At 40.9% G+C, this 15,261-nt stretch overlaps 1 protein-coding gene and 1 long non-coding RNA gene across 6 annotated transcripts in view; both read right to left on the bottom strand.

Moving 5' to 3' along the window:
• Nucleotides 1-15,261, bottom strand: part of cacna2d2a (calcium channel, voltage-dependent, alpha 2/delta subunit 2a) — a 176,623-nt gene that overhangs the window by 34,230 nt on the left and 127,132 nt on the right. For all 5 annotated transcript variants that reach the window (XM_040001418.1, XM_040001428.1, XM_040001445.1 and 2 more), the window contains 2 exons: nt 11,470-11,601; nt 11,179-11,236 (listed from right to left, as the gene is read on the bottom strand). In XM_040001418.1, coding sequence (XP_039857352.1) covers nt 11,179-11,236; nt 11,470-11,601 — 190 coding nt within the window. The remainder of the gene's footprint in view (nt 1-11,178; nt 11,237-11,469; nt 11,602-15,261) is intronic.
• LOC120714938 lies at nt 443-8,771 on the bottom strand. The gene is made up of 2 exons (XR_005691528.1): nt 6,445-8,771; nt 443-6,394 (listed from the first exon to the last, which is right to left on the bottom strand). It is a non-coding gene; the product is annotated as an uncharacterized LOC120714938 (long non-coding RNA).

Here is a 15,261-nt window from a genome sequence, read left to right as displayed (position 1 = left end):
TACTGAAAAGGCTTATGTGCTTAGAAGAGTTAATAAGTTGTGATATACTTCAGTGTTGGCTACAGCTTCTGCGAGCTGACTTCAACACAGATAGTCCTCTTTGCCGAACAACAATGCCCACTCTAAATAATTACTGCGTGAGACAAAGTAATTACTAGTTTACAGACTAAGTGTATAATAACATATTTAGTACAACTGGCTGTACTGATCTGCACAACCCCCTTTTAAGATGGCACTTTTAAAAAGACCTGTGAAAAATAAAAATGTATTCAGTATCACCAGAAGATTGACTCAATTATTAATTAGTACCAGTAGCCGAGTTAATATTTTTACAAGGGCTAGGTTGTTTTGATATTCAGACATACTATTTTACTGCTACAGATATTTATTTTACTTTTGACATAGATGAGCAAGTTTCTTGTTGTTCTTTTTTTTTTTTTTAATTGATATCAGTCAGGTCACCATAAGCTGTGCTGGAGACGTGCTGAGATTGCTGGAGTCTTGAATTTCAAGTAGAGTTTAGATGAAATCACACTTTGTGTCACTAAATTCCAACAGCATAAAAATTTCCAAGACAATTTCTTTTTGTAGTGCTAGTAATCTTGCAGCTTCCATTGATAATTATTTCATCAAATAATTGTAGGAGTCACATAGAAAATTCATCTTTATTTATCCTGTTATGCTATTGTGACTCATGGAGTCTACCGTGCAATATATTTAGTCACTTGATATTTACTGTAAAGGAGCAGCCTGAGTAGTGTTGACCTGCTCACTGGAGAGCCTGTGCTGAGCTAAGTGCTGTCAGTAAAAGAAGATAGCTGATGTTCTGTTCCTTTGATGACTCATCAGTTGGGCGTCAAACCACATTATTTACTCTGGCAGGCCCTTTGTTTTTTATTTTTATTTATTTATTGGGGGTGGGGGGGGGGGGGGGTACACAAGCTGCTTAAGACCATTGTGCTTCATCTGCAAAGCAACTTCTAAAATAGGGCTTTTCTGATGTGTGCGTCTGCCACGACACAAGCCCACAAGGCAGACGCAGCAGTGAGCTAGCTGCCCAGACAACTTGCGTCCTGGAAGAGGCGCGCACATAACATCTGTCCACCGTTGATAGAGGATGACATACAGAAGGAAATCTGAAATCCCCTCAGTCTCTTCCAGCGGCAATTAAATTCACATTTACCACTGATGCAAAGAGAGCTGAGATTGATGGACATTATATGCTTTTCTGTGGAGCGCTGGAACGAGGGAAGCGGTGGGGGTTGGAGTGGTGGTGGTGGTGGTGGTGGTGGTGGTGGGGGGGGGGGGGGGGGTTCAAATGTGAGCACTAGTTTGACATTCTGGGAAGCGAGCAGGCAAGCAGTTAGCAGCCGTCTTCGGCAGCGTAATCATCAGGGGTCTCTTACAGCTGATAATCAGCCATTCCACTGAGTGTGGAGAGAAGCCAGCTGCCTGTGGGCCAGAGAGGCTCTTTTCTTATGCTCGGCCAAGCTGATGTGGAGGTAGAGCAGCGGAGCCTCGGTAGGCCTCGCCGCAAGTCCCAGTGCTCCCGTTCACTGGCAGGCGCCACTTCAACCTGCAGAATGACCTCTGACCCATTCTGCAGTGACATCTACCCATCACGGTGCCTGGGTTCTAATCCACTTTAAGACACGATCTGGACCTTACTCTGCAACCTCCCGGATGGAACCAGGGCGATGTACCAGCACTGCCTCCCGTGAGGTCGATTAACTGAGCATGCCCAGAGTGAGCATAGGCAAAATGTATGCATGCGTAAAAGAGAGAGTGAGAGAGAGAGGAGTAGGAGGAGGGAGAAACCAATTATTTTCAATAATAAAGAATGCCACATCAAAGGTAGAACTTCCACAGCTCTCCAAAAGTGTGTGGCGTATGAAATCAGGCCTGGAACCATGAGGCATGCTGGCATGCATGACTTTTATCAATTTAATTACTGAAATCTTAATTTGAGGCAGAGGCAGGGGGGCTGAGACTCCACCACTTTCTTTTGAGCGGAAGGGGTTTGTGAAAGCGATCATCGATGCAGGACCGAAACTCGGTCAGAATGTGGCCCACGTCTCCAGTCCCTCAGGCTCGTGGATGGAGACACCCTGTCTGAAGATTGAGCGAGGGTCATTTGGTGACGGCTGATGCCCACAGACCTACTGCAGGATTTCATTAACTTCTGTGGTCAGTCTATTTCTCATAGAGGAGAATAGTCCTTCAATGGGTCTTGGAGTTATTTTGAAGGGGGCTAAATGTTAATTGTAATGCAATGCAGACCTCTATTACTTAGTCATTATAGGTCATCTTCAGCTGCACCAATGTAAAATCTCACAATGGAAAACTGAGTTCTGGACCTGAAATATGGCGAGAAAATATTACTTTCAAGCAGATCGTTTCTCCCTAACTGTGAGAGAGGCAGCATTGATCAGCAGTAATGGGGTTTAAGAAGAATGTGCACGTAGTGATAGAGTAAGGAAGAGTAACACATGAGCAAGGATAGCGTCACTCAACACTGGAGCTATAGTGCTGCCATGGCTGATCTTCCACAAAGATTGTCTTAGTGTATCAGCACTCCTCTCTTTCTCAGCCTTTCCAGTGCCTGAAGTACAAATGAATTTTCTCTATGCCTCTGAGCAGAGAGCAACAGGATCAGAGAGAGTGCAATGGAGTCAAGAATTTTCAGTCTCTGGGCTGATACGTCGTTCTACTGTTCTGACAGATAAAAATCATAAATCGAGGCCGGTATTACTATATATAATTCTCCACATTTTGACTCATGGATCCAGATGTGTTGTTTCTGCATGGATTCCAGTCAGTAATTACCTCTCAGCTTCTGCCCACTGATGCCATTCTTTCCCTGTCATTACCCAGTCTCCTGCGTGCCAAGGCCAGGTGACAAGCAGATGGGCCTGGCTGGTGCTGAACGGAGCCCTGTCGCCCATTCTGTCCCCCGGCGACAGGACCGCCAGCCAGCAGACACAACATCTCGGCCTGTGTCCTAGCAGTCCATTCTCTTTTAGTTATGGTCAATATTTTACCACAGACAATGACCCATTAGAAATAGTGACAGAGGGTATTTTACTACATGTATTTCATATGACGAGGTGTCAGTTCTTGTTTACCCGTGAACAGCTCATTACAGTAGATAAACTAATGCGAAAGGTCTCCTTCTGAGTCCACCTCGTGAGCCCAAATTTAATTCAGCCTGTTCATTACACCTGTCCATTGCATCTAGGATGCTAAGTAAAATATTACACCTCATAAAATATTAAATATCATATAGAAATGGCTACTAGGCATGCAAGGATCACTGTATGGTGGTAATAGACCATTTAGTGTGACTTGTGAACATTGTGACATTATGTAAACTTGAAAAAATGATTAATAAAAGGGATTTTGCACCTTGTTACAGTCCTTTATTTTGAAATCACTACTCTACCTTATAATGCTGCTGGAAAATTAATCTTTTTGACTGTTAGTTGGACAAAACAATTAATGGGCTGACATTACCTCCGAGAACACGTGAAGAGCAATTACTTCTAGTTGTCGACGTCTTGTTGAATAAAATATTCATCAAAAGCAGAAACCCTAAATTAATCAGTAAGGCAATAATCACTGGAGCGGTCGTTTAGGAAAGCATGCATGACATGTGACATAATAGCTAATTGTAACTGCCGAGGTTTAACTGGTTAGTAGTTATTTTAAATAAAAAGCAAAAGTATTGATTTTAACACCCATAATCACAAAACACATCATGTACTCTACATGAATGCATCCATACACTCACAAATATCGAAAATCAAGACGCAGCCTGATATGTGCGTGCAGCAGACATGTGCTCTTTACACTGAGGTGGAAGGAGGTATTGCTCTAAGTGATAAATAAATCAAAAAGAAATGCATTACACAAGCAATGAACACAATGACATATTCTATGTTGCAGTGATTGTGTTTTGCTCCTTTTGTAACAGTCTAGTAAAGGGAGTCTCATTGGAATTCATGAAGTAGTTTTATCAAGGCACCACGTTGTAAAATCAATACGTTAACTGTGCCGTGGGGGGGGCATGCGTGTATGTGTGCATAACTCTCTCAGGAGATTGTGTTTATGCACCCTGACCCATTCACCGAAATGCTGTGCATTACATTTAAATTGGAAGAATCATCTTCTACATACATTTCAGAAACATGCAGATACATATAACATGATCTATGGAGTGGGAAAAAAAGGTTTTCTGTATTGTTGAAGTGAGTTGTGCTTATTAAACGCACTGTGCTGATAATGAGCTGCATGCATACACACATACTCTGTATAATGAAACTGACACTACAAAATGTGAGTTTTCCTCACAGCGATACGCTTGATAAGGATGCATCATATAAAATAGATATATGGCGAATAACCACAGATTAATGGGAGAATTGTAACACAGGGAAAGTCTGTTTATGTGTGTGTGTGTGTGTGTGTCCGCGCGCGTGTGTGTGGATGTGTGTCTGCTCCCTTATGTGCGTGGATTTGTGTTGTGCTGATGGGCTTATTATTTTATGGACTGCTGCTCTCTTAGTGCTCCTGTGGATGTGGCAGGCAAATAAAGATTGAATTAAGATAACAATATAGGAGGACAGCGCCCAGAGAGCCTGCAGGAGAAAAAGATGTTGTCTGCCATTTATTTATTCCACTTTCTGTTGATTATTGGAAGTGCTGGCACCGAGATGATTCACGTGTCCATATTTTCGGATATGCCTGTAAATACAGTTGTTTTGTTTTGGGGTTTTTTTTCACCACTTTTCAATCTGAAATAAATACTGAATATTGAATTAGTCATGCATATTTCTTCATAGTAAAGTTTAGCAACCAAGTATCAGCCTGACATTGTTGTTTTAGCAGATGAAAGATCTTTTTTTAGTGCAAACCTTCTGATAAAAGCCTGCTGCATCACCTTCAGTAGGCCTCTCTTTTGACCCGGCTTCTACCTGAAGTCGGGAGAACAAAGAGAAAAGAGGGGGCAAAGCCCAGGGATCTATATATATTAGAATTGTGTTTTCGGGAGCTTCAGCTTCACGGATTGACCGCCATAGTCATAATATTTATAAAGAGGTTAGATTGACTTCTTGAAGAAATCAATATGTGATACAGCCTACATGCTGTTGTGAACCTGGGAGGTAATGGGATCTTTGCAACGCTTGGCTAACAGGACTCCACGCCTGTCTCTGGTTATTTCTTTCTTCGCCTTTCACTTTCCCCATCTCCCTCTCCCTCACTTCAACCTCTGCTTCGCTTCCCTTGATAACAAGTGCAGACATTATAATGGACAAATGTTAATAATTAATGTCAGAGCAATTGGAGACAATTAAGTGTGTTGACTGGACCATTAATTTTCCTGGGGCTGTTGGTAGGGGAGCAGAAGGCGAGAAAGACCATCTGTAAAGGAAGGCGGCCCCTCTGTTTTTTAAAATTTATTAATTAATTATGTTTTCTTTCCACGGAAGACCACCTGGACAGCTCTGGCCAGGTCAGTCACACCACTATCAGTTACTCCCAGTAAAACTACAGGTTTACACTACAAAAGAGCTGCTGCTCTTTGATGGGACTCTTCTTATAGACGACATCACTCCTTATATTACTGAAGGATGGTACTGAGATTAGATCTGTGTATTCTCTGGCTTTACTGGTATTTGCAAAGGTGTAGAATCTATAGCATCTGACCGGTATCACAGCATGTGATCTGATTTATGTGTAGGAGGAAAAGGGCCGGTCGGTATGTGAGTAGAAAGTGTGTGTTTGTCATTTTTAGTCACTATTTGTGCACATTTTCTAGCCTGCAGGAAGCTCCAATGCCAGTGTATTTACTTTTGGTACACCTCTGTGTTGTGGGTTAGCTGTTGCTGTAAATGAAAGCAATTTAAAGTTGTACCTTGCATGATGTGAGATGAGCACAAAACTACATAGAATAGTACAGTTGAGTTAAGTCACAGTGACTTGACATGAGATGATAGAAAAGTTGAATTTCAGGGCCAGAACTGAAAAGCCAGCCACTGCACCATTCGTCATGTAAAATTATAGGCAATTTAAAAACTACTGAGACAACTGGACAGGGATAATTACTGTCATCAAAAATTTCAAATCTAGCATTTGTCCTATTTGGAACCAAGGGCCAAATCTCGACATTCCTTGAGGTCACTGAAATGGTGACTAGCCAAACAAATCAACGAATCTTAACGTGCAATACGTAGTGAGGGTTTAATGGCGATGTATCTGGGTCCAAACGCTCCTTTGGTTTCCAAAATCAAAGAAACTCTGAAGCACTACTGAGAATCAAAGACGGTCCAAATTCTTTCAGTTCCAATAAAATAAACAGAGTAGCTTTTCTCCCTGGTTTGGCAAGAAATTTTTACTGCCAAGGCTTTCATGAAAAAGTCGATTTATAAGGTTTAGAGGAATCACGAGTTAGCAGGAAGTTAGCATATGCCATGTTCTGAGCAGAGTAGTTCTAAAAGACTCAAACATATAGCACTGCAATATTTTTTCAGTTAAACAAAAACACAAAAATACATTTTAATGGAATCTGGAGGGTTAATGGAATTAGGCAAGCTGACATATAATGACGTGCTCCTTGGTGGGGAACTAGGCTAACATAAACACACGACCACAGGGGAAGATGTAGGATGAAGGTTAAACTCTTCTCAATAATCTTCATGTTAAGGATCATATGACAGGAAGAAAATGCCAAAAACAGGCTAAACTTCAGCCAAAAGAGCATCTAAAGTGATCCATCCACGGCACAAGGGTAGTTATTAATATGCTCCTGTGTGGTTTGGATTACTCACTGTGAAAAAATCCTGATCCAAAGCTCATGTTATATAGGCTATTTTTAAGGTGATTGTTCAAAAGTTCAAGTTTGTTTCTTGTAAAGTCTTTAACGTGAATAATTTTATAGCATCAGAAATGCCAGCACCTTATATTAGCTAACTCTAGATATTGCACATTATACTGTGAAACTACTGGATGACATTTGCCCAAATGAGCTTCTGTTTCTCAAGATGCGACATCACTTTACGAAAGGAAAACCTTTGTATGAACACCGGTAGACTTGACAGAGCTTTAATGTGCTTCAACAAATAAGGTGGCAATTTGAACAGGCTTTCAAATGCTAGTTAGCTTCTCACACTGAAACAGAAGACTATAGTTGATGAATCAATATATTCTCGGATTTGAAATTTTCACCTTATGTGTTTGTAGTGTTGTATTTCCTGTGCATCAAGATATTCATTCTGTAGGTTTTTTTTATACATGTAGAGGAACCTCTGCCCACTGTCACACCTAACTTAAGCTCAATTAGAGCTTCTATTAGGAAATACCATGAGTTCAATTGTAGCATGTGCCATTTTTCTGTTCCATCATATTCGTTTATTATCTGTTTTTCAAACGACAAATCTTAGACAATATGAAAAACATGCTTTGTTTATGTGCTTTTTATGTGCTTTTTTCTACCTTCAGTTGATGTATCACAAAATTTTGGCGCCTATCGACTGAACTACCAAACGTAGAAACAACTGTAAAATAAAACTTAAAAAATGTGCATAGCAGCAGCTACAAATGCACAATTCATATTTTTTTACACATACACAAAAAAAAAAAAAGAAGGGAAGGATTTTAGTCCTACCTAAATGCCACACAGACACATATATTGTGCTCTTCTTAGCTTCTGTACACCTTGCATCTGTCGTCGCAACGGATGCCGCTATCTACAGCTGCCACACGACGGGCTTACCTAACACCAGGAGACTGGTTTTGGAAAATGCGTGATTGGCTGACCTCTCCGGAGAATGTCAGTTGGGGAGACAGCACGTTAGAGTATAATCACACAAGTCTGACCTGACATATCATGACACTCCCTGCCACGGCTGTGCCACTCAGCGCGGCTGTGCACAAGTTGCTAAGCAACAGGCAACGGGAATGTCGAAATCTCCAACATGAGTAAAAGCTCAACAGAAATGACAGTGACAAACACGGACAACCGGGGCGGTGGGTGGGTGACAAGGTGTTCCTCTGTGCAAAAAACCCCACTTCCTCTTGTCCACCCCATCACACATGCTCCTGCTGCACCGTCCTCGTCAACCTTCTCATCCGCCTCATTCATTTCTGTCTCCGGGAAGAGTCCCCCAGTCACAACATGTGTAACAAGAATTAAAATCAGGTTTACTTCTGTTATTGCACTGACAGATCACCGACAGGATCACTGTTTTAACATGTCCCGCTAGACACTGCCTTGTGTTTTCCAGTGTTTTACATGTTTCTAGTGTTGCCTGATGTGACAGTGCAGCACAACTTTAGAGACTTAAGCCTGGTGTTAACTTAATTAAACTGTCGGGGAACACCTTGTTAGTCTCATGTTTGTACACTGAGATGTTAATGTTTTCATTCGGAGGCACAATCCGTGATCTTACTGTAAATAGAAGTGTCACCCCGAACAAAATCTGCTCTTGCTCGAGTGTTAGGCCCGTCTGCCACCCCTGCTCACCTTGCAGCGGCAGTGCCGTCTCTGGGTGTTGCTAAGGGTTACCTGCTAATTGTCTACGCCTGACGAGGTGAGGATTAAGGCTTGCCTGAGGGTGGCTTGAAGTGAGAGACACCACTTCTTGCCTCCATGCTTTTTGCTTTTAGCTGATATTATAAGTCATAGGTGTCAAACTCTGGCCCACGGGACAAATTGGCCCGCAGCCTAATTATATTTGGCCGCGAAGCCATACCAATTTATTATCAGAGCTGGCCTACTGGTATTATACAGATAATATATATATTGTTTAGTATTAAGCTTTGCTTGTTCCATATTCAGTTTTTTGAAGAAAAGTCCATAAGAAAAGATTTATTCTTATATCTGGAGGAATAAATATATTTAAATAAATATTAACGTTAGCCCGCGACTTTGTTCCAGTTTTGAATTTTGGCCCACTGTGTATTTGAGTTTGACACCCCTGTTATAAGTACTTGAATGAATCCAGTGTTAATCATTTTAAAGAGAGCACCAACTTTGAGCCAGGTCACAACCGGTCATTTAAACTCAATTATTTTCAAATATTATCAAATATATCATCAAATATTCAAATGTACCTTTTTAAAATACATTTTTTGTTAACAATTCTGATTTTGCATATAGATTTGACGCAATTTATTAAATAGCTAGACCAGTTTTTTTTGTTGTTTTTTTAAAGATTTCAAAACAAGACACACAAGTTCCTTTGGGGGTTTTTTCTGTAGAAAGCCATGACTCACCTTTAATAGAAAGTTTGAGTTTCTCTGCATGTGCAGATCTACCTGTGCTAACACAGACTGCATTTACAGCATCATGGCTTGGTTCTCTCATGTAGCCTGAAGATAAATAAAACACAACCCGAGGAACTGAACAGTAAACATGATCCCTACACTGCATTTGGGGACAGGCCTCTATTTGTTTGCGTTGTTGTGAGACATCCTATAGACTCAGCTTTAAATCGACTACTTGCAAATACAGTAGTAATAATTGTCTGAGGGAATATGAATAGTTTTACGAGCCACCGGATGTGTTTATTTGATGCAATCTGCACTTGTTGATCAGGTTGGGTGCAGAGTAATCTCTCAGTTTTCACGGATGAATAAACTGAACCTTGATGGGACCTTAAAACTCCACTAGAACATGAAACGAGTAACTGATTTTATGTTTAATTTCATTTCATTTAGAAAATCGAGGCTTTTGCCTGAGTCATCGTCAGACTCGGATACATTTCAAGATATTACCTGTGGAATATTGAGTTTCATATAAACAGTAACACAATAGAAAGGGTCGCTGGCGTTTGTTTAGTTCTGAGGTAGTTCTTGTTGACTTCGTCTGCCAGCCTGGCCTGACCTCAAACAGCCACTCACTTTGAGCTGGCTGAAGACAGAGATGGAAAATGGGGTCAGGTCTAATCAACATTGCTGTCATGATTATGTCCAGTTCACTCCAACCTGTAACCAGGCAACAGCCAGCGCTACCACAAAGCTGATGTGACAGTGGCAGGTAGACAGAAAGTCGAGGGGTGGACAGGAAGCTCGGGCGGGTGGGTGTTTAGCCCAACGCTGCCTATTTCTGTCCAGCTCATCACTCTGTATAGGTATTAGCATTTGAACACAGGACACACGTCAAAGTGGGCACCCGAGAAAAGGCATCGTATATGCTCCTTACTATATGTATACTACTGTGATAAGTCTGGAAACAGTCAATGATCTGATTGAGTTAAATATTATTCTCTTAGCTCTGAGCTCAGCACAGGACTCCTACTTCTTCTGTTTGTTTTTCTTCATGTGAAGCCAGTTAGGGAAATCCTCTGAAAATGATGTTCTTTTTAAATTCAAACGGGGTATTTCGAGCATTTTTATAATAGCTGCATCAATGCACACAGTGTGCTACGTTGTGAAGAGCATTTTAAATGCAATCACAGGTTATGCTGTTTCACCGAGCAAATAATTATAAGGCTTATGAAGATGAAATTACCACAGATTATTTTCAATATAAAAACAAAAGGCATATGCAGTGAAGTGACACAGGCCGCTGCCTCTGTTATATTAAAATGTGAAAATGGTTACAGTGCGTGTGTGTGTGTGTGTGTAGAGGTTGAAAACAGAACACAATTTGCCATAGTCTTAAGATAGTACGCCAGCAAAGCTGTTGCTTTTTTTCACTTTTTAATTTCACTCTGTTGCTACTGCTGATTTTTGCATAGGTTAGGAGTCACCTGAGCAAACTCTTTGCCCCTCAATGTTCAATGGGACTCACCTGGTAAGCACTCAAATTCAATACAAAGATGGAACACCCTGCAAATTTCAAAGTATAACAACTTTATCTAAGATTTTAGAGGACGTTAAAAATAGTTACATTTTTTCATTAACAGGTAAAAGCTGTTTACACAGCAGGAATACTTCCCGCTCAGCTGGCCCGAGCTGAGTTCATTGAATGATGATCCAAATTATTTATGTGCAACACTGTGCAGTGTTATAGGACAATAATACAATTTTTGCATTCACCACTTACATATCTGGCTCTAAGTAAACGCAGCTGTTTTCCTTTTCTTCTTAAAAAGGCCAGCAGGCATTAATAATAGCGCAACAAAGCATGCAAATAATGACTTGTGGACAGGAGTTCTCTATAAAGAGGGCACTTACCATGGTCTTCTGCGGACATCGTATAGGTCAATCTTGTTGGGTGCCCTCCATGGAGTTGCTAGAGAGCACAAGAAAACAAATTATAGCCCATCCAGTGCACTGTAGGATGTTTCAGATCAGATTAGATCAAGGTAATCATAATTTCAGTCTCTCTATCAAGTTACCAGTAGAGCCATCTGATAAGAGATTGGCAATGTTCTCCAGCTGAGGAGCCCTAGGGTCAATTTAGACTCTATCATGCAGTAAGTTATGACTGAGGCATCACTGTTGACTCAGTACTGTGCAGCCTACCTGGGTAGTATCGTGTCATGCCCGTGGCACTCCCAAACACCTGCCAGCGGAGAGAGCTGTCCTCCCTACGGTTTTCAATGAAGACCCTCTCCAGTGCCTGGGTCCAGTTTAATTCATTAAGGATGACGGGGGCTGGGGGAAAACACAGAGAGCAAAGCACATGAGAAAAGACTCATTATGGTTAATTGGAACAGATATTTATGCAGGCTTCAGCCTTACACTGATTTGTTCTTTTTTTTTTTAGTGATTTTTGCATTTTTTGGTGCACAATAGATGCAACTCAGGCACCAAAGGCTTTGTTATTCATCAAATTGCAGAAATACAAAGATGTAAGTAGACCCCATTATTTAAGGGGGTCACACAACTCTCAATGCCTCTCGGCATGCTGATTTTCTGAGAAAAAAAAAAGTAGTCACTTGTCAATACTATATATTATTACATGATTACATGATTTGCAGGTATTCAGGGGTCAAGTTCTGCTCTCCATAGTTCTGTTATGGTCTGTTGCAAGGTTGCAGTGCTAAAAAAAACCCCACAGAAACACAGATTTCTACATAGGAATCAAAAACACCGTTGCGCTTGTTCTCTTTTCAGCAGGTGTCTCCTGGATAAAGTTTTGCTCAGATGACACACGTACCAAGACAGACCCACAAGGTGAAAACAACACCAGCCTAATGGCTGTTGCCTGCAAAGATAGTGGACCTGAGTGTAACATAACAGCAGTTTTTCTCTGTTACGAACCCAAAGGTCAACTCTCTTGCTGAACAACCTTGTCCACACCAGCAAAGAAAGCTTAAAACATAAGAATGCATGTATGCAGGCGGCTTGGCCGGAGGTCACGTCTGAGTATGGAATTAGTCTAATCTGGGAAATCTTCTTTGGAGGGCAGGGGAAGGATCTGATATGACCTTGGAGGAGGTCGTACAGTCATACTGTCACTAGCAGGTTTTGGAGAAAGAAACAACTGCTGAATGTTTGATAATAGGGGCCCATAAACTGTTTCTGCAGACATCCATTAGGGTGTTAGAGGATTTACGGGTGCTTGGTTATTTGGAGAGGAGAAACAGGTAAAAGGAAAAAGACTATTCAAGTCAACTTTATTAATATAGTGCCAAATCACAAGGTGCTTTATATAGTAAAGTAAATGCTTGTGCATGCATGACCAGATGCATTATTGTGCATGTTCTGAGCTGAAGCATAAGGTCATAGATCTCAAATGTCAGACATAAATGGATTTATAACTGCGGAAAGAAGCATTTATCATCTAGTCAACAATAGGTGGAGGAACACGACGCAAGTGTAAAACGCGCATCTTTTCTGCTTCCGCCTGTCTTCTGTTGTTTTTACGCTGTCGTTGTTTTGCTTGCACTCGTGATCTAAATCATGCTTTCCATTCGTGCATATCCCTGCTTGACGCAATGTGCATCCACACACACATAAGCCAAAAAAAAAAAGCTTTCAGTCTGTGTTTAATAGCTAAGCTGAAGTCAGAAGATGGGGAGTGCAATCAGAGGTTTAATAGCCACCTGATTAAAGAGGAAACAAGACAAGGCGCTGAGCTGAGGAGAACTTCACTCGCTTCTCTGATTTAATTACTCAGCCAACCAAAGCTAGATAAGCCCCTGAACCGACAAGTCCAGCTTTTCTCAACCCCACGTTTGAATTTCACACAAATAAACGATCATTATCCACTTTTCCATGCTTTTCAATTACTGCTCAGTCTTTGACAACCTGTCAGTTTAAGAGGTAAGAAATATGACACTAGCCTTCCATCATTCACTTCTCACCTCCTTTACTGTGAGCTGTCACACATTATAGAAAAATATAACACTGTTTATTGTTTTTAGTTGAAAGCTGCCAAAGTCTTTTTAAAATTGTGGCTCAAAACAACCTGTATCCTGCATCCTAAAATGCACACACACACACACACACCATAAAGCAGCACTAAGCAACGTTTGGAGGATATGAAAGCCAAATTGCCGCCATCACCAAAGGGAGCTCCTCGACATGCTTTTTTTCTTGAAATTCATAGACACAAACACAAAAGAAGAATGGAAGAGGATAGAGGCAGCCCTGCAAATGGGCACAAACATAAAAACACATTTGGGGGAGGGGGGGGGGGGGTGATTGATGGAAAGAAACACGAAAATTAACACGAGTGACTGGCTGCTTTCACAGCAAGAAAGAAAGCAATTTCTCGCCCATGGGGGCAGAGGAAAAAAAATACCCAAAACAAACTTGATGTTCAACTGTTAAATTGAAAACCTAAGACGCTATTTAGGTCAAAGAACTGATTATTCGGTTTATTTTTAGATCGTGTAACAGCAAAGAACAAATGACGGATCACCTTTGACGTTGTTAAACACAGTTTCAGAGGTTCAGTTATAAGGTATGAGTTCAGCAATATTTTGATGCATACATGATATATGCATGTCTTTACGTTTTGCTTCCAGGAGCCAGACATTTTTAGTAATTTTTAAAATGTTCAAAATGGTCTTAAGTAACAGTAACAGGCTTTCAGGAAGGTTTTCTTTACACTTCTTTAAACTGGCTGCTTTTCCATACATTTTCAGTCTGGTCCTTGTTCATGACCATTTTCAGACGGATGTTGTTTTTTGTGTTGTTTTGTTGTTTTTTTTGTTAAGCCAATGACCTATGAACCATTCAGGCACAAAAAGCCACCTAACTCAAGAGATGAACCAGTGTTAACCAAATAACAGATGATTAAGAAAAGAAAGAAACAGGGATCTTTGAAATTGATGGCACTGGAGTTTGATCTGCCATGCAGTACCATCTGGATAGCATCTGATAGGCAAAAGTAAAAGCATATCTGGATAGAGAAGCACACAATGGAACACTATCAGCCATGGATTGGCCTCCTCAGAGCCTTTGTGAAGCAGTGTGGGATCTTGGAAAGAACAGAACAAAAGACAACCAACATCCAAACAAGAGCTTTGAATGTCCTTCAAGAAGCCTGGGGAACTGTTTCTGAAGCCTACTTAAAGAAATTACCAGAAAGCTTCTCTAAGAGAGTTCAGGCTGTGCTGAAGAACAAAGGTGGTCATACCAAGTACTGACTTCCAAGCTCTGTTTTTGCCGTATATGCTGTATTTCCATTTATGATTAGCTATGTTTCAATCAATCAATGCACTTCTTTCCCATTTTCCTTGCAAAATATAAAGAATTGAGGGTTGGTTCAAGAATTATGCACATTATTGTATTAGAGGACTCGATTTTCTCATGCCTTGTCAGTTATTTTGTGTCTGTGTATGTGTGTGTGTGTATGTGTGGCTATTTTGATGATTCATTTGTGAATGATGCCACTAACACGCCTGCTACAAAATAAATTGCATTCTACCAGAATTAGAAAGCAAAAGAGCTTTCTGTTCCGTCTCTCATAACTCAGTGTTTACATTTGCCAAGAATCCAGATGGTATGAAGAGCCAGAGAGATTAAAGCGGAGAGCGAAATTTGTGCGACTCGCAGTATGTCTGACATTATAACCATGTATTTTCAAACTTGCTGTCATCGCTTCCAAGACTCCGAAGCATTTCAGTGACACCAGTGGCTATATTCTACTGATACTTGCGCGGAGATTATCAGGGAACCAAACCACGCTTTTCAATTTCACCTGTGCCGTGCAATACTCTGTGGTCAAAGAGCCATCTGATTAATGTGTAAAAAAGTATTATCCTTTAAGCATGAGCTATCACAGCAGGTTACTGCAGTGGCAGCCCATGTGCTGTGAAGTCCTGGTGCTCTTATCTGAAGAAGCACCGGTTCTGTAATGAT

This window comes from Simochromis diagramma, unplaced genomic scaffold (genome assembly GCF_900408965.1).
Source record: "Simochromis diagramma unplaced genomic scaffold, fSimDia1.1 OVJJ01000320.1, whole genome shotgun sequence".
Taxonomy (NCBI): Eukaryota; Metazoa; Chordata; class Actinopteri; order Cichliformes; family Cichlidae; genus Simochromis; species Simochromis diagramma.
This window is presented reverse-complemented; position numbering and strand designations above follow the sequence as displayed.